Genomic DNA, 23,276 nt, shown 5'->3' on the forward strand with positions numbered 1-23,276 from the left:
GCACATGGATCTAAGTGTGTGTGTGTGTGTGTGTGTGTGTGTGCGTGTTATCTGAGCAATTAAGCTTTCAATGGATCAGTGAAGCTGTAACATCTCCAATGGGAAACTGGTGTGTGTGTGGTTGTGTGTACGTGTGTGTGTGTGTGTGTGTGTGTGTGTGTGTGTGTGTGTGTGTGTGTGTGTGTGTGTGTGTGTGTGTGTGTGTCATTTTATGTTCCTGTCCTCGTTCTAACCTTTTCAGATTACATCAGTGGACCTTTTCAAGTCTTTGCTCTGACAGATAGTGCTTCTATGATGCCTCTTTAAAAGCCATTTTGGAATTAAATAGGAGCAGTTAAAGTTTTTATGAGTTTTTACTCTCTCTCCCTCTTTGTCTCTACCTGAGTGTGTCTGAACTCCAGGTGTCTGTAGAGTAGAATGGGGTTTTGTGTTTTCTAACTGTGGCTACGGCTTCTCTTCCAGGTCCCTCAGGAGCAATGAGATCAGCGCGTTGTCCAATTTAGTTTTCTCAGAATACTCTTCTCTAGAGAGATTGTGAGTATTTTTCACATATTCACAACACACACTTTGGGTTGGTTTGCTCATTATTTATGTGTTTCTATGTATGGTTTCTACATTTATTGTGTGTATCACTGGTTCCCATTTACTCAGAATCTGTTTGATGGGATTTTATGGTAGGTGTTAATAATAACACACTCACCACATCAGCAAAACAGGAATGAATGGCTGAGCAAAAAGCAGAGCTATTTAGAAAATATTTATAATGATGCAGCTTCAAAAGACAGTTAATGTGATGTTTTTATTCAGTAGTTTCCATTTACACAGCTCTTTGGAGGCTTTTTGTTCGTGGCTCCAGGTCCATTATAAACTCTCTGCACACTTTCACACTCACTGCTGATACATTTATTCATGAATTTTCAGTCTACAAAACCTTCCTCAGGTGTTTGATCTGGCATCACAACAAGTGTATATATGCATATTCAGTCTATGATGTATACAAAGATGCTAGTCTTTGTATACAAAGATGCTAGGTAAATCAGTTATTTTTCTTTAAACATGATGTCAAAAGAATAGAAAAATGATAAATAAGGCCAGACACAACAATAATTTATTATAAATTCATATTATTCAAGAGAACAAATTAGTGCTGTGTGGCCTAACCTTTTCACCCCTAACGACGTAGTGTATTACCATTAATCTTGGGTTGTTCATGTTTAGGTTATCAGGTAGACTCTGAAATCAAACGTTACTATAATTGGTGTTAAACGGTTTCACCATGTCCCTTTTCAGTCAGTTATTCTGTCTCATAGATGTGATGGCAGAACTGACTTTTACAATATTAATGCTTTGTGCGAGATATGATTGCACTGTGACGCAGTAAATCTCTCTGCAACTATAAATAGCTCTCATCAAGCAGGTCTGTCTGCAGAATCTGGCTGGTAGGGAACAAACCCGTCCACAAACACATCCCCTGTCTGAGCAACTGATTTGTTCCCTGCAGGTGACTCTCATTGACTAATATTCAGTTTACGCATATTTGTCAAGTCACCAACATTTAGCAAAATTAAATAATGAAATTAAAAGGCTTACAGAACGTGTGCGTAGAGATCTCAAAATGTCTGCGACACAGCCCTCATGCACTTGATAAGTTGACCATGGGACAACCCTCAGCCCTGACAGATTTATGCGCCTCAAAGTCCGAGTGTGGAGATTGGGATTGGGCCAAAAATTGTTTGAATGTGTCAGTAATTGTAGCCCCTATATCCAATAAAGTTTCATTTTGTGTTCTGCAGGAACGCTTTTAAATTCTAAGCATTATGTAATAACTTGTGTGTGTGTTAGTGTGTGTGTGTGTGTGTGTGTGTGTGTGTGTGTGTGTGTGTGTGTGTGTGTGTGTGTGTGTGTGTGTGTGTGTGTGTGTGTGTGTGTGTGTGTGTGCGTGTGTGCGTGTGTGCGTGCGTGCGCGTGCGTGTGTGGAGAGAGTATTATCCCTGGATAATGATTTTACCCCAACAGCAGGATAGTAATCGCTTTGACATTTCAAGATCTTGTGTATGTGTGTTTGGATGTTGTTTACATGCATGTAAGAGATCAACAGTTAAAGAATTTTAGAACATTATGTTTGTTATTTTTCCTCAGGTTTCTGCAAAACAACAGCCTAGAGTTCGTATCCAAACACGCCTTCAGCGGCCTGCACAGTTTAAAGAGGTTGTAAGTACCCTGCTCACTTAAATAATGACATTAATCCCATTGGTTTTATTTCGTTGTGGCTCTCTTTTTCCTCCCCCTTTACCTTCACACATTAGGTGGCAAATGGAGAAATTAACCACTTGATTCCTTTTGTCTGTTGTATTTATCCACTCAGGGAGCTTCAGGGTGATAAACCAGGTAGAAAAAAGATATTGTGAATTCTGACAGTATTAGAAAAGGCTTTGTTATTTATTCTGTGTCTCTGAACTGTGCAGATTTGAGGTGGCACGCACAGGAGGGAAAATGAATCGGGTCAATCAGAGGTAGCACAGCAGGCGTCACAAGTGACCTACAGTTCAGATTAACTAAGAGTGTATTTGTACTGTTTTACAGATTTTATGTAGTTGTAACTGTGGAAAGGGCCTGCAACAATATTCTCTTTAAGTCCTGGTTATTTCATCAGTGAAATGTAAAAAATAATTTTTTGTAAAGTATTGGGGGAAAAAAAGTCTGTCACAACTTGTCTTGTTTTGTCTGACCAAAACCCAAAACTGGTGCAATAGATGCAATGATATATGATTTGGGAGAGCAGCAAATCAAATTTAAAAACACTGAAACAACAGATTGTTTTGGGTTGTTTTATTAAAACTATTTTTGCTTGAAATATTTTATTAGATAAAGATACATGCTCGCTGCTTCTCACTCTTTCTCTCAGGTTTCTCAGCCAGAACTTGATATCCTCCCTAAGTCCTGGTGTGTTCAGGGATCTCCATCAGTTAGAATGGCTGTGAGTAACACACACACACACACACATACACACACACACACACACACACACACACACACACACACACACACACACACACACACACACACACACACACACACACACACACACACACACACACACACACCCACACACACACACACACACCTTCACATGAGTTTAGTTTAATTTATTTTATTTTATATGCTATCACAGTAGCATTAGAATCGTGACAACATACATTAATGCACAAGGACAAAATCCACTGTATTTAGTATTTGCTGCAAAATGGTTATTTACAACACCTGTCCATATGAGACATTTGTTTTTTAAAGTGAAAATAGAAAAAAAAGAACAAACTAAATCCACAAAAACATGTACAAAATGCCAAATACAGGTGTTTCTACAGTTGTTTTATTAGTTGTGAGACCAATGTTGTCTCTCTTTTAGCCATGATTTACCTAATTAACTTTAAAATTGTGTTGCATTTTGTCTTTAACATAGAAGACGGATTGTCCGAGTGGTTTGCATAATATAATACGACTTATTGAGGCCTGTGTGTTGACCCTACTGGTGAGCTGAAGTCTGAGAACGTTATGTACGCTGCTGTGACTTTATATTAATTTAGATGCCACCTTGTGTCCATTGGAATATACAAGAGCACATTCAAGGACACACATTGTTCTGGCAGTCATTATGTGTCTGAATGGATTAGCCATGCTGTTTTTTCTGTGTCATGTGGTTTTATTAGAGACTGAGATATAAATTCCCTGTTTTACCTAAGGGTATCTTTGTAAGTATCTGGAATTTCCTTTCAGCTTTTTGGTTTGTGATTTAGGGGCCCTGAAAAGAATCAAATCCCCTTGATGTGCTTAAAATCATCTGGTTTGCAGTGGAGTCAGGAGTTGTATTTATTTGTACTCAAAGGGAGTCATAAATGTTGCACAGCTGTGTCTTATTTTGCCCTTAAAATCCAATTAGTCAAAGTGCCGTAAAAGAAAAATGAATTTGTGTTAATCTAATGTGGTCAAAAGCTTAAGGAAGTGGTATGTGTGCACCGTGTTATTGTCAGACAAAGCTTCACTTGACATCTAGTTTGTTTCAATACAGACAATTCAGTTAACTGTAATACTTAATACATTTTTGACATTTTGGAAAGTACACTTAATGACCAGGGGCTCTAGTGATGCTGCTCGTCACATACGGCAGCTTTGTCAGTGACCCGCTGTGTCTGCTACCAACGCACCCTTCAGTGCCGTCCGTGTGTCGTAAACAGTCAACGTTGACTTATTTAAACAGTCTACGTTCCCAACCTTTGTAAGTTAAGTTCCATATGTAACTAATATAACAAGTTGCATAAAAAACATATTTTAATCCAAACCCCAATCTTTTTCTAAACCTTACTAGTTTTGTTGCCTAAACCTAACCCCACCATGCACATTGACAAAATGATGCCGAAGGGGCACCTAGAGCGTTAAATGTGACGTGATTGTGTCTCTGGCCAAGCGTCCGTATATGACGAGTTGGGTGTAAGTGCGTGTTGCAATATGCTGAATATTAAGACAGAGATAGTATTGTTTGTTAACAACAGATGCAATGATGCAAATTTCACATTGACTTGTTCAATAGTGAAATGAGGGGCTTGTAGGAGTATTTTTTTTAAACTTTCAGACAGATCCAGCTATTTCTTTACACTCTTGATGCTTAACTAAGCTTACCATCTGCTGGCTGTAGCTTCATATTTAGCATAAAGACATGAGTGCTATTGATCTTGGTAAGAAGGCATCTAAGCCATTTTTCAAAATGTTGAGCTATTCTTTTAATAAAAATAATAAATGATTAATAAAGTTTTGGTCAAATGATTGCATAATTGAAGAGGTTGTTTTTTTTTTGTGTTTTTTTGTGCCAGGGTGTTGGATCATAACCCACTGAGCAGCTTGTCCCAGGACACCTTCATCGGGCTGCAGTCGCTCATGTTCCTGTGAGTTGCAAAGTTTTTCTGAAAAATCTTCCCCTTATAGTGTTGACCGATGGATTTCTAATTTCAAACTGGTGCCGACATTTTCTGAGCTCTCTGTGATGAGAAGTTTGATGTTAACCAACGCCTTCACTCAGAGAATAATAAGTGCTAACATGAAAGAACTCAATATTGCCTACAGTACTGTACGTATTTTCGTCAAACCACAAAGACATGTCTGTTAGTTATTAGATCTGCTCAAGGTCAAATTACCAAAGTGAATATACCATGGTCTGAGTGAGTCATTTTAAAGTGGAAAACTTACATATAATGTCTTTTTATAATTATTTAATTTGACTTTTGTAATTACACAAGCAGACATTCCTTTGCCGTATTCTTACAAGACAATATTTTACTGATATTTGTTTATTTATATTTGTGCAATATGTTAATTTTGACGTTTAATTTCCTGTTGACTGATTTATTGGTCACTGTGTTTCTGCAGCAGAAATTCTAATTCCTAATTTTGGTTATTTATCTCCACAAGTTGTTTCTCTCTTTTTCAAAACAATGTCACAGATGTTGTATTCAAGCTGTTGCAGCAGTGGGGCTCCTTCTGCGTGGACATGAATCTCCATTCTGCAAAAACATGTTTTCTTTCTCTCGTCAGATCCATGGTGGGCACCTCGCTGCAGCAGCTTCCACACCCGAGCTTCTGTCAACACATGCCTGCCTTGGACTGGCTGTGAGTCTAATCTGACACTGCACTTGTGTGTACATGTGTGTGTTTGTGCACTTGTGTGTACGTGAAAATAAATGGTAGACAGAGGCAGGTGGGCTATTACAGAGCTGAGGATCCAAGGAATATTCCTCCTGACAAACTGAGAGGTGAGGTGTCCTCAGCTAATTCACTTTGGTCGCTCAGCGAGTGCAAAAACCTTCTGGATGACTCTGCCATTAATATGACCTCATGCTGCCTGTAGCTTTTCTTCTTACCAACTTCACAATGTTGCTTTCTCTTCCTTTTTTTTCCACCAGTCACGTTTTCTTTACATTTTTATGTTCATTTGGATTAAATGTTTTTTGCACGTGAACAGCGCGTTTACCATCTTATCGTGCTCTTCTCCCCATTTTTTTCCCGCTCTCAGGGATCTTGAAGGAAACCAGATTCAAACTCTCAACTACACAATCTTGAAGAGCTGCAGCAAGCTTGAAGTTCTGTGAGTATCCCACTTTAAGACATAATAAAAGTCCAAAATGTTTGAAACACAATAAAACAACAAATCAGTCATTTATTCAGCAAGGATGTCATATTGTCCTAATGAACAAAACTTCCACAAGTGAGTGGTGTGCGGTTTATGTCAAATTGTTATTCAATTATTCAGCCGTCTACAATACAGTTGTTTTTTTTACTACTTCACAGTAAGTAATTATTCATCAAAACAAAATTTTGCAGTAAATCTTATATTAGCAACTTCTTGTGTGTTTTAATTCAAATTGTTGCATGTGTCGAAAAGTTGTGCATGCCATAAGCCATGCAGAGGGTGATTCTTGCAGCTTCAATATTAAAAGCAGAACTTTTTTAGGATCATGAGCCATACTTGTTCAATTATTAAATCCTCCGTCTAAGTAAATAGACTTTCATCAGTTAGTTGTGTACTAACCCTTTGAATCATGTCCCTCTGTGTGTATATCTGCAATCCTAAAGACTCAGGGATATGTATATACAGTGGAGATCAAAATAAGAGAGCAAAGTATTAATTCTTGATTTATTCTGAAAAACCGTTATTTTTTCATCACAGTCAGACATCACTAGTTACTCTCACTGCTCTGGTTTGATCTTGGCCCATTCTTCTTCAGTCTCTTCCACAGTTCAGTAACTGTAGTGGGTTTCTTAGACATTACTTTGTTGCCAAGGATTTTCCAGAGATTCTCTATGGGGTTTAGATCAGGACTCTGGGCTGGCCATTTCATTGTTTCATTACTCTTAGCTTTAAGGAACTGCGTAACCTGTTTTGCAGTGTGACGGGGGCATTGTTTTGCATGAAAATTGCAGCTAATTGGGAGACAATTGCAGTGGAGTTATTGCATGTTGCTGAAGGAGGTTTCACATACACATTTGCATTCACCCTGCCATGTAGCTGTACAAGAGACGCAACTCCTGCTGCAGATAACAGCCCCAAAACTATGATACTCCCTCCACCAAATTTTACTGACTTCTTCACACACTTTGGGTTAAGTGTGTCGACAGTCCTACACAGGACATAATGTCCCCATCAGACACAAATAAATTGAACATATTCTTATCGCTGAAGTTCTCCTCTGTCCACACAACATACTCCTCAGCAAAGGCAAGTCTAGCCTATTTATTCTTTCTGCTGATGAGAGGTTTGGTCACTGCAGAGCGGGCTTTCAGTCCAAATTATCTTAAATGATGAGACACTGTGTGCCGAGACAGATCTGGCAAGCAACTCCAGCTGCAGCGTTGAACCGATTCCCCATTGACAGTCATAATCCTGTCCTCTCGTGCATTTGTTTTTTATGTGGACGACCGGCCTGTTTGAAGGACTTGCATGAATCTATGTCCTATGAATCTATGTCCTTGTAAAGTTTCAAGATTCTTGAAATCCTGGAATGCCCAACCTCTCTTGCAATGGCTACAAGAGTCATCCCTTTAGTCTTCATCAGGGTTTCAGTCACTTCAGAGCGGCTTGCCATCTTGCAAAGTAACCAGGAGAACTGCAAGATAAATAGGCTGTGTCCAACAATTAAGTAAATTGTCACCAGGTGCCAAATTAACACCAATAACAGGGAGGTATCTGAAAGTGTCTGAAAGTGTCTGAAAGTGTTCTCTAATTTGCTACTGCTTTTTTCACAAAATAAAGGTTTTTGTTGAAGTGCCTTGGTTATGCAAAAAAAAAACATGCTGGTACAGCAGTTGTATAGCCACAGTGGATATTCTATCAAATTATGAGCAATGAAAAAATAACAGTAATTCAGAATAAATCAAGAATTTATCATTTGTTCTCTAATTTGTTCTCTAATTTTGAGCTCCACTGTGTATACACACACACACACACACACACACACACACACACATATATATATATATATATATATGTGTGTGTGTGTGTGTATGTGTATATAATAAGAGTAATTCATTTTTCTTACTTTTCATGAATTCTATTTCATTATGCAGATTGATTTATTTGCGTTACTATCAATTGGAGTTATAATGATCAAGACAACCCAGTTTGCACTTGAACTGTGAATTATTGTGTCCAGTCTCAGTCACTGGCTGGTCTAAAGTGTATATAATTTTCTTTTGAAAAGGTAGGTATTAAAATGGTTTGAATAAGAAAAAATAATTAAATGCTCATTTGCGTCTTCACACACTGAAAGAAAACACTGACTTGAGAAGGATAGCAGCGTTTGGTGTACTGGCAGCAGCCTTTTGAGTTATAGCTGCAGTGTCAAGACATTTCCTCTAAAATCCAGAGTATTGGAAATGACAGTAATCAAAGTTTCTTTCAAAAAATTGCCAACTAGGCTGGGAATCTGCTAATTTTCACAGAGGACTCACCTTTAAAAATTTGTAAGGTCAATATCTTAAAACTTCGCTTAAACTCTAGTGTTGTTAGTTAGTGTAGCTGTTAATAGTGTTACAAGGAACACAGAAGAATTTGACGTCATTTAATTTACAACACGCAATAATGTCTAATAGACATATTAGAGAACAGGTTTTTTACCTTTATTTACCTTTGCTTACCTGTGTTAATGACATAAGTACTTCAGTACCTTTTGAGAAGAATGATTTTACCACACCAATAAAGTGCAGCTGGATGTAGTTTCCATGCTGTCCAGCAGCACTAATTTCTAGCTGCATGTTTTCTTACCAGACTGAGCCTCGCTAATGATTCACCAACTTGATAAGTGATCTAGTGATCATCATAATGTAATACAGATCAAATCCACTCTGCCTCAAATTAAGTATAATACGTATCAACCCAGCTTCACTTTTCAATGGTTGTTGAAGTAAAAGGGCAGCACTTGTTTGTCCCTTATTGGCACTATTTAGATGTCCTTGTGCAGCATCTGGGTGTGGATAAGTGCATTTGAACAGGCAGGAGATGATTCAAACAAAAGGAGGCATTGAGTCAGTGTTAACACAAGGAGCGTTGTGGGATTTGGTAGCCAGATGTTCAGATGCAACAACTGAATTGATGTGCCACCGGCGAGGGTCCATATATGAGCCGTGTTCTGTATGTGGTTCTTCAAAATAAAAGTTCTCTGTTACCGTCATGTTTTTACTGGGAGGGGGGGAACAAATGTCTCTGCACCCATGATCAGGAGGGATTTGTGACAGCGGCTCTGTTCTGTTCAGATTACTGATGGACAACAGGATCAGAAGAGTTCCTGAAAACACCTTCCAGTCTCTGTGGAAACTGGCTGAACTGTGAGTACCAGCAGTTTGTATCTCTATCATTCTGTTCACATAATTCATTCAGCTTTAGACTTTAATTAAAATAACAAGTGGTTCGTCTAAGCAATCGCTGGGTTTCAGTGGAAATGAAAATGTCAGCGGAGTTTGTTATTGCAGCCTGAAAATGTATTCGTTTGATTTTGTAGCCTAATTATTTTCTAACCCGTCAGCAGATCTATATCAGATGTAAACAAACATGAAACATTGTTTACAGCTCTTAATTCATAATTGAATGATCAAACACTGATAGTCTGCAATTCATTGTCACTTAGTGGTAGGTTTAGGATGAAGCTAAACCTTAAAATCTGTATATTTACAATATATGAGCTCATAATGAGCTCATACTCCAGGTAGGGAATGGGTCCTTACCCCAAGTGAAGGAGTTCAAGTACCTCGGGATCATGTTCACGAGTGAGGGGACGATGGAGCGTGAGTTTGGCCGGAGAATCGGAGCAGCGGGGGCGGTGTTGCAGTCGCTCTACCACACCGTTGTGACGAAAAGAGAGCTGAGCCGGAAGGCAAAGCTCTCGATCTACCGGTCAATCTTCGTTCCTACCCTCACCTATGGTCATGAAAGTTGGGTCATGACCGAAAGAACGAGGTTGCGAGTACAAGCGGCCGAAATGGTTTTTCTCAGGAGGGTGGCTGGAGTCTCCCTTAGAGATAGGGTGAGAAGTTCAGCCATCCGTGAGGAACTCGGAGTAGAGCCGCTGCTCCTTAGCGTTGAAAGGAGCCAGTTGAGGTGTTTCGGGCATCTAGTAAGGATGCCCCCTGGGCGCCTCCCTAGGGAGGTGTTCCAGGCACGTCCAGCTGGGAGGAGGCCTCGGGGAAGACCCAGGACTAGGTGGAGAGATTATATCCCCACACTGGCCTGGGAACGCCTCAGGATCCCCCAGTTAGAGCTGGTTGATGTGGCCTGGGAAAGGGAAGTTTGGGGTCCCCTGCTAAAGCTGCTGCTTATAATGCTCATAATGTTTGTATTGGTGGATTATGCCAATTATGTTTTACTGTTTTATTGAATAAACACGCACTAGCAGCTTTAAGCTCATGAGTGATTATGTTAATCCTTGGATGAATAATAAGAAAGCAGCTTGTTCAATGAATAAACTAGTAGGTGGTTTAACTTGTGCGCAATAAAAAGGTGTGGGGAAATCTGGCAAAAAAAGAAGAGAATAAAAAGTAGAATTTAGATTTGTTTTCCAAAAAATATTTGCTATAAACCATTACAAAGTAGCACAACACAGCATTAAATGATCCAAAAATGTTCCAGTACGGAGTGTGATTATATCAGTATTTTTAAATAGGCTATGTACATTACTGGTAACCTCAACCTCATTGTTTGAATTACTATTCGTTATTATTATGTTCGAAAACCAACTGTAGATTTCTCCTTCTGAGATTTATTTTGTTTTTAATGTTTTGATTAAGCCCTGCAAAGCACAGTTTTGGAAAGAAATGCTTAAATGATTCCCATCTGTTAGTATTCATTAATTTGATCTTTTACTTGTTTTGTTTTTTTAAAGATTACAAAAGAAGATTATGTAGAACAAGAACTTTTTTAATTTAACATTATGCTTTGGTCTCCACTTATTGTAATAAATGAGTCCACCTAAGTCTAGTCTAATATTTGCGTTCGTCTAGAGAATAAGCATTTATTTAATCAATTTTTCTATCCATCTCTCTCTTTCACTGTGTTTAGGAATCTGTCCAGCAACAGGATCAGAGAGTTGCCAAAAAACACCTTTAAGAGCCTCTTCAAGTCCCTCCTTAAACTGTGAGTAATTCAATTCTGGCTGTGAGAAGGAGAGTTGTGCTTCAGTATGTGAGGAGGACTTTTGAAGGGGATTCTGGTATATTAAGTGTATAAACAGTTTAGGGAACTCCAGATTTAAGGTTGGATTCAGAGAAAATGCCTTTTCTTACTGCTAATGCCTCCCACACGAAAGAAGCTTAGACAATTAAAAGGGAGTATTATGCAAAACAAAGATGTTTTTGTATTATGATGCTCCCTGCAGTCAAAGATGTTATTTTAAAAGAAAAACTAATAAACTTGAAGCATTTGAAAAGCCATTGAGAATGATCCCTCAGGGATGAAATGCAGAAATGAAAAGCACGCAAGCAAGCATGTGTTTCATCATCAATCAGGTTTGTATACTGACTCAATAAATGTTATAATGATACAAAGTTAGCACATGAAAGTAGTGGTGGAAATTAACTTTAATAGAAACTGATTTTGCATTTATATGTTTGTTCAGTGTATTTTATATACTGTTGGTGATTTTAATCTATAGCAATACATCATATTTTGTTAGCTTAATTTGTGTGCAAAGTCTTGATTCTTTAGGTAACTTACAGCAATAACTGACAGGTAAATGTAGTGCAGTGCTTTGGAAGATACATTATTTTGATCTTAACATGTACTGAAGAAGTATAAAGTTGCTTGATATTCAAGTAAAACACCAGTACCTCAAATTTGTGAAATGTTTTATAACTCGTGAAAAATAGGAGCATGTGTTTTGTTCAGTGAATTTGAATCAGACCCACCTTGAAATTTGAAGTCTCCTAATTTTGTTTTGGGAACTTTGACAAGCAATTGGGTTTTAACTAAAAAAAAACAATTATAGTTGCTGCTGCATGCTTCATTATTTTGATTGTTTGGAAAAACATCCAAACAGAGATACATTTGAATTTTATTTTTCGCCTCAGATGTTTTGACTTGGCATCGGCAGGAATAAGCTCAAGTGTGACTAATAACATAATGATGGCTTTGCTCCCCCAGCTTGCTGTAGGCCTTACCAGTTAGCCCGCAGTCACAACACCAGGTGCCAGGAAACTGTATGATGTTTGTGCCAGCCGTATTTCAGAAGTTTGTGGGTCAAATGTTCAGTGTTTTCACATTCCTGTCTGTCACAGTTCTTTTTATTGAATTTGGCAATGTACAGAAATTGCATAAAGAACATCCCCTACCTCCAGTTGTCAATTAAAATAGCTGTACATTTTCTTTCTGCACATATTAAGGTGTAAACAATGAAATGCCATAGATAGCAAAAGGTACTTAATGATGCCAGGTAAGATTATAAAAAGATATGAAAAGTCTTCATCTGCTCTGGCCCAGAATGTCGAAAATCATATCCACGAGTGTATCAAGGTTTAAAATGTGGTAATTTCATAATTTGCTTTTTATAAATTTAACAAATATCTTTTTAGAACCCTGTAGTATACTTCTTTTTTTTTTTTCAAGCTTCAGGTTAGGCAACACCTCTCACCAGCGGGAGAGATCGGGGGCAGGGCAGCCTCCTTCAGCTTCAACAGTGTAAGGCGGTGTGCCAGGAGTTGCATCCCTTGAGGAATAATTCCAAACCGTGAAAAGAGAGGGTCCGGATGGAGCTAAACCTGTAGAGAGAGCTTCAAAAATAGCTCTCCAAGTTGGGACAGAGCCAGAACATGGCTGTTTACATAAGCCATTTGTAAAAAGAAGTCCGTCCTTGTCCTTCATCTGTGGCAAACAGAAAAACAAACCATAATTTAAAGTGACCATAGGCTGAAACCAAACACTGTATAACAACCTTTGGATTTTCTATTTCCATATGTGCACAACATATCAAAGAAGTATAGACAAATTAACACTCTCACTTTACAAGCAGCAGTGAGATGTGAATTAATTTAGAAACACAAGGAAGAATTATAAAGCCTTTTTTGATTTCAGAGTAGAATATGACTTTCAGAGATAGATGCTGCAATGCATTGTTGCAGACCATTACGTACTATATTGTGTATTTATGTAAACGTGCATACATATATAATGCTTTCTGTATGAAGCCTGAGGCCTGTTTTCAAATAACATCAGGATGATCATCACTGTCATTCAGCCAAGTGCTACATCTCACCCAGGCAGGCTTTTTTGAGTTTACCGTCATCTGCTTCTTGTTGCAGAAATATCTCCCATAATCCCCTTCTTCACATTCAGCCCAGCCACTTCAACCACCTGACACATCTTCAGTCTCTGTGAGTACAGACACGCACTCACAAAGCAACTGTCTTGCCAGTTTGATGGTAAAATATGCTTCTGTTTTCTATAGGGCGCTGGAGGGGATCGAGATTCCAGACATTCAGACGAAGATGTTTCTGCCCATGAAGAACCTCTCCCACATGTACATGCAATCACACACAAGTATCACAATCCCTACCTGTGTCTGCCATCACTGAATAACCCAACATGATGCCCCTTTATGTGTTGTTGTTTGTCTAACTCTTGTTTTCTCCCTCATTTTTTCTGCTACCTCCTTCTTTTGAATGTGCTATAGCTACTTTAAGAAGTTCCAGTATTGCTCCTATGCACCTCATGTCAGGTCCTGTAAGCCCAACACAGACGGCATCTCTTCCTTTGAGGACCTGCTGGCTAATGTAGTGCTGCGGGTGTCTGTCTGGGTCATGGCCTTCATTACCTGCTTTGGTAACCTCTTTGTCATCGGCATGAGGTCACTGATACGAGCAGAGAACAACCTGCATGCTGCCTGCATCAAGGTCCTTTGCTGTGAGTAATCACTCCACTGTACACTCAGGGGCTGAGTTTACATGCTTTTGTAAATCTTTCCTTTTCTTTGGATGTGCGAGACGGGAAGATGAGTAATACATAGTGTATTGTATTCTTATGTGGGATGGACCAGAATGTTTGGCATGACACAGAACTAGAACATGCGTGAATGGATGAATATACTATGGGCAAATACGGAGATACTCAGTAAGGGTATGAGGGGGATTCCATCCCCCTTGTGAGCTAACTGACCAAGATGCGGGACCCATCTCCTGGTAGCAGAGAGAGTGCAAGGGTCGTTTAGTTGAATTTGTTGAATATGCCTGACTCACTGATCCTTTATCTAACTGAGGTTGGTGCAAGTTAGAATCTACCATGACTATGACATGACTCTGAAAAATCAGCAGCTGAAAAGCGTATTGATAAATTAATGGCACTGACCGTGGTGCTGAAATAGCAACAGACATGTAATCCTGAGTCCCGTCCTTGTGTTGGTTGTGTCTTGGATCCATAATATTCTTCAAATCATAATAATAATATAGCTAAAGATGAACAAATTGCATGCTGGAAATATTTTAAGCTTTGAAATACTTGAATAAATGAAGCTACTGACTTTTGCATGTAAGGGTAGAGATAAACATTATCCTAACATTAACAACAGTAAATCAAAACAAACATTGATTAAACAGATTTATAATGAGAATAAACACAGACATTAAACAACTTTAAGCAACCACTGAGGGAGTGTAATGTCAAAACACAAATTTATCTTACAGAATATGCCTTCTATAAAAGTCCACTACAAAAACCCGAAGTGAGATGCATTTCAGTTTCATTTTAATATCTGGGTAAAGATTAAATGTTGAAAAAAAAGGACTTACAAATTCAGCTTGAAAAAGGGCCAGAGGTGTTATCAAGATTAACAAGTCAAACTACACATAGCACACGGGGTTTGCTTTTTAAAGCAGAGGCAAGCACTTCAAGAGACAAAACTTTTTAACAAGGATTGATGTGCATGTAATCAGTTTTACTTATTAAGCCCTGTCAATCTCCGACTCTCTTTCTCTCTGTGCCAGTTATAAAAAAGACATGACATGTTTTATCTTGTTATCCCTATTTTTAACTGTCGTGTGGACTTTCAGTGCAGCAGGAGAACTAAAAGAGGTTGAAGCGTTGAGTCATGGTGCCGTAAATTAAGCCAGTAACCAGTAACCTGTGGGGTTTTTCCATTTAGTTTGCCATGTCAGCCCACCATGGCAAGGATTACGACATTACAACAGGGGCTACCCACTTAAAGGTGTGTCATCAGTGGCATGGCTTTTTGTGGCTATTGCTCTATGGAAGTGTGTATTTTGGACGTTTTTGCATTTTCAAATATTAATATTTTAAAAGTCCCACAAGTCTCTCACTCGCCCACACGCACAAGTGATTACTCTCGCCTGCTCTGGAGGGTAGACAATGTTCTGTGTATTTTTATCTGAAATGTTTGGACACTGTCAGCAGCTGACAGATGGACTCCTCAAACAAACCCATGGAGAACACATCTCTCTGTAAATAGACTCATGCTTCTCAAAATATCTTTTATCGTTCAGGTGCAGACTGCCTCATGGGTGTGTACCTTTTTTTCGTCGGAGTGTTTGATGTGAAATTTCGTGGGCAGTACAATCGTAATGCCTTGCTTTGGATGGAGAGTGTGGAGTGTCGGACTATTGGATTCCTGGCCATGCTCTCCTCAGAGGTAACTTAAACAACACATTCTCACTCCCAAGTCGTTACACACAGATGCTTGGGCGTCACGTTTTTAACACTGCCTTTGGTGTCATTTTTCAGCGTGCAGGGTAGGGTTAGCTTTAGACAACAAAACTACTTAGTTAGTTATAAGAAAAGATTGTGGTTTGGGTTAAAATAAGGATGTTTGTTATGCAGCTTGCGTACATAAGTTAAAATTACGGTAGTCAACTTCCAGTTTTGGTTTTCACATGGGACACAAACCGCTGTCTCCTGGGTGAAAGTCCTGTGTTTGTTTGACCCATCCTATGCGACCATGATCCATCCCAACCTCCTTCGTACACACACGGGAGAAGTTGGCCTTCAGGTTTTCTGCCAGAAAGCCTTTAGAGAGTCAGGTGATGTAGTATGAAGACTGACAAAGTCAGTGAGTACATGCAGAAAGCCCTGAAGGCCAACTTCTCCCATGTGCGCAGAGATGCTAAAGGGTGTCTTGTGTGATGGTATCAGACACTGAGGGACACTGACCATGCAACTGGTCCTCATCCCAACTTGTCACATACTGCCGTTTGCCTGTGACAAAATGTTTTCGCTGCAATACACATCCAGTATATCTCTCTTTTTTTTTAAGCTGTCACACTCTTATTCTGTTGTTGTAGCTTTTTCACTGATCCCACTGCTGCTGTTGCTGCTTGAAGCATTTTATCAGCCCATTATCCAGCTACTGTGTAAACTCTGACCCTAGTTTGGCCATGGGAGGCTATGATTTTCATCTGTTTTTGCTCAGAATGCTATGTTGTACCGTATGCCTACTGGCAGTGACACTATATCTCCTACCACAATTTATTCTCATAGAATCTGTTTTGTTGAGTCTGGTGTTTGTGACTGACACTAATGATGCATCGATGCAACTTTTTCTCTCCAGATACCGATTCCAGTGGCTCAACTCAATTTATCTTAGGACTTGATACCAAAATTGTCTCACTCCCAAATTTAGAATCTGTGAAATGTTATAATTTTTATCTTATGTGGCATGAAAATGAGTTGACGGGCAGACTGATAGTGAAAACACAGAATTTCAAAATAGCATTGATGAAGAACTGTATAGCTGTATTCAAAGGTACCCTGTGGAGTTTTTGTTCACTAGTAGCGCTACAGAGCAATGATTTTACAAACTCTTGCCTGCTTTACACGGACACAAGGATGTGAGCACCGCAATCTACATTCCTGACGGCAGTTTCATAGTATTTTGTTGATGACAGTTGGTGAACAGTGCAGCATTTATAATTTTAAAAAAAATTAAATGTTTTATGTGAAAGGACTTTAGTACACGCACTTTGTTTTGGTGAGAAACTTTTGGTCAGAAAACTCAAAGGGCGCATTTTTAATCTTAGGATTTTGTATGGTCACTACCTGATCTTATCCGTGCATACCTCTCTGACCTAGCTGTCATATAGATTTTTGAGGATATGTGTTCACGAAGAACACTGATTTAACAAGTTTTCTACTGTGCAGAGGTTCATGAACTGTGCGGTTATAAATTAGCAATCATGTAAATAATTTATACTTCAAATTACTGCGAAATAAATACTTTATTCACAAACTAGGTTGTTCCGTTCGACTCCGAACTGCAGCCTTTTTCCCCACACTCTCTTCCATTTCCTGTCAACCTCCAGCTGTACTCTGTAAACAAAGGCATGAAAGACCAAAAAAAATAGTCTTGAAAAAAAACCAAACATGTTCCTTTTTAATATTCACAGTGAGTGCTTTCCCTCAGGTGTCTGTTCTCCTCCTGACCTACCTAACTCTGGAGAAGTTCCTGGTTATTGTCTTCCCCTTCAGCAATCTGCGCCCAGGCAAACTTCAGACTGTGGTGAGCAAACAAAATGTCTGCTGAAATCTCTTATTTCCACATTAATTTAATTGGATCCTTTTGGTTGCGGTCCATCGCTCACTCCAGTTGTGTGTAAAGTAAGTATACAACCTTAGTCTGTGAAAACATTGGACTTGCTCTTTTTTAGTATTTGTTCTTTGAATATGATGAGCTGTTATGGTGTGCTCTTAAGTGTTTTGCTGAGCACTTGGCCAGTGCAGTTAGTGTTAAACACTCTGTGGGCTTTGCTGTAGCTACGTTTAGAAAGAGAGAGATTATACTGCAGAGCAGACCCCAATTACAGCAAGGATGAGACAGGAAAGCGGTTTCATGTGTTGAGCTGCAGCATTTTAGCTTAGGGTGCATTACACTGCAGTCAAGCAAGCTACGTCAGTCAAACTTTGTGTGCGTGTGTGTGTGTGTGCGTGTGTGTGTGTGTGTGTGTGCGTGCGTGCGTGCGTGCGTGCGTGCGTACGTACGTGCGTGCATGCGTGCGTAGAATTACCAAAATTACCACCAAATTAGGAATTCTTATCAAGATTGAGGTTTGAAACATCAAAGAAAATTCTCCTCAAAACATCTGTATACGTTTCACAATTTTACCCTTCAGGAAGAAAACAAAACTGAGTACTTCTTGGTTCACTTTAGTTCAGCTCAGCTTCTTCAGATTCTGTATGGATTTAATGACCAGTAAAGATTACAAATGATAAAGTAAATCGGAAACGTGTGTTCCCAAGCTTATCAGTTGTTTTATTTTACAGTTGAAAAGGTTTAAGGTATTTTAAAGGCCCTATGGGCATAGCAAATTAGCTTTGACTATAAATGTAGTGGTGTGTGGTATTAGTTTATGCTGCATACCTGAATGCTGTATATTTCACAATAATGCAGCACGTTAACGTTAGCACCACGTAGGCAGGCTTTCTCCTGCGACTTAGAAAACCTAAAATGAATGCAGTACAAATATTGGGTTCAGACTCAGAGAATAGAACAGTTTGATTTATGCTGAAAACCTGTGTATGTCTCCTTTTTTTCCACACCAAAAATTGACCAGGAATCAATAAAGTAATCGAGAATCGGAGCAACAAGGTATTAAAAAAGGACTTATACCTTATCTGGTCCCTGTTCTCTGTGAGAAAGCTCTGCCACCTGCTGTTTTCTTTCTCCGTTAGAGGGAGGTAGAACCTGAAATGACTTGTCAGTCCACATATGACAACTAGGCAGAACTAAATGTGTTGGTACTGTAGTTACAGTGAAAGTGTGGAAATCCCAGGCCTCACCAGTTTGCTTAATCCATTTTAGGTGGTCCTGGCCTCTATATGGCTGCTGGGGTTCATCATTGCTGTTGTGCCCCTAATGAATGAGGACGTGTTTGGAAACTACTATGGCCGTAATGGGGTCTGCTTTCCCCTGCACTCTGACAGGCAAGAAAAGCCTACCGCCAAAGGATATTCAACAGGGATTTTTCTGGGTGAGTTGAAGGAAGCTGAAGCTCAACTTACAGTGAATACTGATTTAAGCAATGAACCAAAATTGGCAGCAGTTTTTTTGTGTTTATTGAGCACTTGAGTGTAGCTCTAAAATCAGTATAATCAGTCTAAATTTTAGAGAATGATGTTTCTTTCACCAAAAAAAAACCCTGTAATGTGATAAAATCCACTGAAATTAAAAAGTTCTCATTTGTTATGGGAAGTTCAGCCGAATATGATGCAGCTTTTTTTTTTTCAGCGCAATCTGATTCTATTTTATGGGACATTGTTACACATTGCCACTGTGTACCAATTAGCAGAACAAGGAGCAGCATTGCATGTTAAATGATGCATGATTATTCATTACTCAGTGTTCTCACTGGGGAACAGAGGGAGTCTGATAAATGAATTACGTTAGATTTCTCTCTAAGAGGCTGCCATTTACATCACTAGGCTGTGAAATAAGAATTGCCGAGAATTAATTGATTCATGCGGGGCCCCAGTTTGTTGTTCCCTAGCTTTTATTTATCATGTGCGCACATGAAACCTAATTAACACATTCATTCATTCATCTTCAACCGCTTATCCCGGGGTCGGGGTCGCGGTGGGGCTGGAGCCGATCCCAGCTGACATCGGGCGTGAGGCGGGGTACACCCTGGACAGGACGCCAGTCTATCGCAGGGCACATAGAGACAGACAACCATTCACACCTAAGGGCGATTCTTAGAGTAAACAATTAACCTGACACGTGCATGTCTTTGGATTGCGGGAGAAAGGCCCAGGCGACAGTGCTAACCACTACACCACCGTGTAGCTTAATTAACACATACATGTAAAAATTCCGCTGTGCTTCTGTGTTTTAGGAAGTGCACTGTATAAACTGTATCTGTTTTACTGTGTTTTATGCAGTGTGGAAAGTATCCAAGTAGTTTACTCAGTTCTTTACTTAAAGCGAAACTCTGCCGATTTAGCAGTTCAGTGTGATGTTTTTATACACTTACTTTTCAGATTTCAGATTTTACATATAAAGATAAACATGAAAATATTATACAATACACGGTTAAATTCACAACCATTTTGGCTTGTGGCCTCTTAAAAAAAAAAAACACCTTTCAGATGCCCATGAGTTGTAAGCAGCTCAACCAGAGATACAGATCCCCTCAGAATTCCTCAGATGCTTCCATTTTAAATTGTTTGAGGCACAAAAGAGGTTAAAGTACCCATAATGTCACAAAATAAATAAAGATAAGAAAATACACCAAATGCCAAATTTAAAGCAGAACTGTGGATTTTTCTTCTGTCTTTAAACTAATCCATTTTATGACCCTCAGCCAGGGGCTCGATCCATTTGGAAACCACAGGACTAAACTAACTGTATATGAAGTATTCAACAATGTTGCTCAATGATTGATGCATCAGTATTAACATTTTAATGGTTTTATATAATACTAGAACAGTCATAGGGGGGCTTTTTTCTGCAAATTGAGTACTCATAACTTTTAAGTACATTTATTATGTTAATTAAGCAGGATTTAATCCAGTACTTTTATTTTTAATGGTTTTACTTAAATGCAGGTACCTTTACTTCAGTGAAGCATCTGAATACTTTTCCTGGCATGTGTATTTCTTTAGGTCTTAACCTAGTGGCCTTCCTGGTGATTGTCTTCTCCTACTCCAGCATGTTCTGCTCCATCTATAAAACTGGCATCAATGCCACAGACTTTAGGAGCAGACTGCACAGAGACGTGGCTGTGGCCAACAGATTTTTCTTTATAGTGTTCTCTGATGCCCTCTGCTGGATCCCCATATTTATGGTGAAAATCCTCTCGCTATTGGAAGTGGAGATACCTGGTAAGAAATGAAATGGTTTCTAATTGCATTTACATTACTTCTCATAAATCACAAGATCACCTGGTCCCTTCTGAAGATCAGTGTTCTTCTGTTTGAACCCTATATTTATGGAACAGCGACTAGCAAAAACGTGGATGACTTTTCCCCTGTTCTGCTCATATAGGCACCATCTCCAGCTGGGTGGTCATCTTCATCCTTCCAATCAACAGCGCCTTGAACCCCATCCTGTACACCCTGACCACCAGCTTCTTCAGAGAGCAGGTGGAAGTCTTACTCTGTCGTTGGCAGAGAAGACACACCTTGAAAAAAGACCGCAAAAGCCTCACCTCCTCCACGATCTTCATGGAGACGCCACGACCTCCTTTATACCAGCAAGCCTACCTCCAGCATGTATCACGGACAGGTGCAGATCCACGCTACGCCTGAGGTGGGCAGGAACTTTCCTGGCACTGGTAAACTACTGGTCGGCGGCCTGTTGCTGGTTATCTCTTTAGGCTCCTACGCGACAGTCGCCCTGTTTTACACTCCAAAGTTATTTCAACGTGTGGGTACACAGAGCCAGGGATCAAACTGACAACTTTACAATTTGTGGATGACCCACTTGAGCTACAGTCACCTTCATGCTTGCCTGCTTATGTCGCCATACTTTTAATATCGTTCCAGGTCAGGGTACAGTCAAGTGAAGATAGGAATAACAAAGAAGATGGATGAAAGCATAAATACCATCATGTACTGTATATGTCACTACCAGCCGATCACAACAGACTTAAATGTCTTTAGCAAGAAAAGTGCTTTTAGTACGACCATAGATTATGGAGGTTGAGCAAGAGAGCGAGCTGGGAGTCACGCAGCTAAATATCTCTCTTATCTCTCACGCACTGTTTTCTCTGGAGTGACTTACAGGTGAAGCTCACCGAGTCACAGATGTGATGTTCATCAGACGCTGAGCTGAGAACTGGGTTCAAGGATCATTGGTTTCAACAACAACAAGGAATGAATCTTGGACTGCGTGAACTCAAACATGGTTTGTGGAATTATGATGCTGGCATAATACACAATAATTGCACATCAGTGGTTGTATTGATTTTCATATAAAGTCCAAATAATAATGCTGTTTGAAATTCAGATGCAAAAATCCTATTTTTTTTTCCTTTAATCTCCCAGTTGAAATGCAAGTGTCCAGTTTACATGTCATTTTAATATCTTCTATGAAACCATTTAAATTAAAACCTAACCCTAACGGACTGATTAGCTTTCCTAAACTATATTCTCTTATTATTACTATTATTATTATTATTATTATTATTATTATTATTATTATTAAAGCCTCTTACACAGAAATGTGGAAGTGAAGCTGCAAGGGAAAGAGTGGATTTGCATTTAGCAGGGCTGATGTGTGATCATGCAAAATTATTATATAAATGCCACAAATTACATTTAATGATCAAATCTGAAAATTAAATGTTCAATGGCACATTGACATAAATCATATTACCAATAATAATCAATTGAAATGATTTGTCATGTAGTTAACGGATTTTAATTATGTCAAAAAATCTAAATGTAGTTTCTGATGTAAATTTTATTGAATTAATAAAGCAGGATTACAGTATAATTACATGTACAAGGCACTTAAAATATGAGAGAACCCAGGGAGAAACCCGTGAAGGAAAGATATCCAACAATAAACAGTCACTGAATCATCAGTTGTGTAGCAGCTGCTATCTTTCTGTTCCCCAATGATTGTAAACTGATGCACATCTATGTCATATTTTTTGTTGTTTTGATGTAATGGGTGTAATCTAAAATGTTTTCTTACTTGTTTGTTACATGCTAATTTGGACACTCTGCATGAACAGTATATGTGCACTGCCGCTGACTAATTATGAATCTAAATAATTTTTTTCTGCAGCATCTTGATACCATTAAGTCAAACTTTTATTGTTCAGACCTCCTGATTGCCAGACTGACCTGGACTGGATATAAATGTTTTTTAAAGCATGCCATGGTACCTTCAATTCATCATGTGTTCAAGTCAGATTTGTTGTCACTGTGCTTGTGAGGCATGTCTCATGTCTCTATTTATACTTTTTTATACTGATGTATAATATGCCTTTGTTTTTGCTGCCTTCAACAGTTGCTCTTATTCAATGACAATCAACAACCAGCTAATGGTGAAAGAGGAACAAGATGAGAGAAGTTATACAGGTTTACTGCTTTCTGTAGTAGTATGCCAGCAGTGGGACCCCCTCCTGTGATATAAGGATATATCCTCTTTTATTATGCTGTGCAGGTGTGCATATGTTTACTTTTGTTGTATAATATTTGTTCCAGGAGACTTGTGTATTTCACTGTTTGTTGTTGATTTTTGTGTTCACTGGTTGTTTCACAGAGATGGCACTTTGACTGAAATAATGATAATAAAAAA

General features: G+C 39.0%; 1 protein-coding gene across 1 annotated transcript in view; it reads left to right on the plus strand.

Moving 5' to 3' along the window:
• Window positions 1–23,243, plus strand: part of rxfp2a (relaxin family peptide receptor 2a) — a gene marked incomplete at its 5' end in the record, with an annotated part of 23,591 nt that extends 348 nt beyond the window's left edge. The window contains 16 exons of the mRNA XM_083927271.1: window positions 402–534; window positions 2,140–2,211; window positions 2,906–2,977; window positions 4,866–4,937; window positions 5,584–5,658; window positions 6,062–6,133; window positions 9,298–9,369; window positions 11,096–11,170; window positions 13,330–13,401; window positions 13,476–13,547; window positions 13,701–13,930; window positions 15,523–15,668; window positions 17,436–17,531; window positions 18,831–18,999; window positions 20,630–20,848; window positions 21,012–23,243. Coding sequence (XP_083783397.1) covers window positions 402–534; window positions 2,140–2,211; window positions 2,906–2,977; window positions 4,866–4,937; window positions 5,584–5,658; window positions 6,062–6,133; window positions 9,298–9,369; window positions 11,096–11,170; window positions 13,330–13,401; window positions 13,476–13,547; window positions 13,701–13,930; window positions 15,523–15,668; window positions 17,436–17,531; window positions 18,831–18,999; window positions 20,630–20,848; window positions 21,012–21,274 — 1,910 coding nt within the window. The 3' untranslated portion in view covers window positions 21,275–23,243. The remainder of the gene's footprint in view (window positions 1–401; window positions 535–2,139; window positions 2,212–2,905; window positions 2,978–4,865; window positions 4,938–5,583; window positions 5,659–6,061; window positions 6,134–9,297; window positions 9,370–11,095; window positions 11,171–13,329; window positions 13,402–13,475; window positions 13,548–13,700; window positions 13,931–15,522; window positions 15,669–17,435; window positions 17,532–18,830; window positions 19,000–20,629; window positions 20,849–21,011) is intronic.
• Between the last annotated feature and the right edge of the window lie 33 nt (window positions 23,244–23,276).

Source organism: Echiichthys vipera (assembly GCF_963691815.1).
Source record: "Echiichthys vipera genome assembly, chromosome: 14".
NCBI classification, from domain to species: domain Eukaryota; kingdom Metazoa; phylum Chordata; class Actinopteri; order Perciformes; family Trachinidae; genus Echiichthys; species Echiichthys vipera.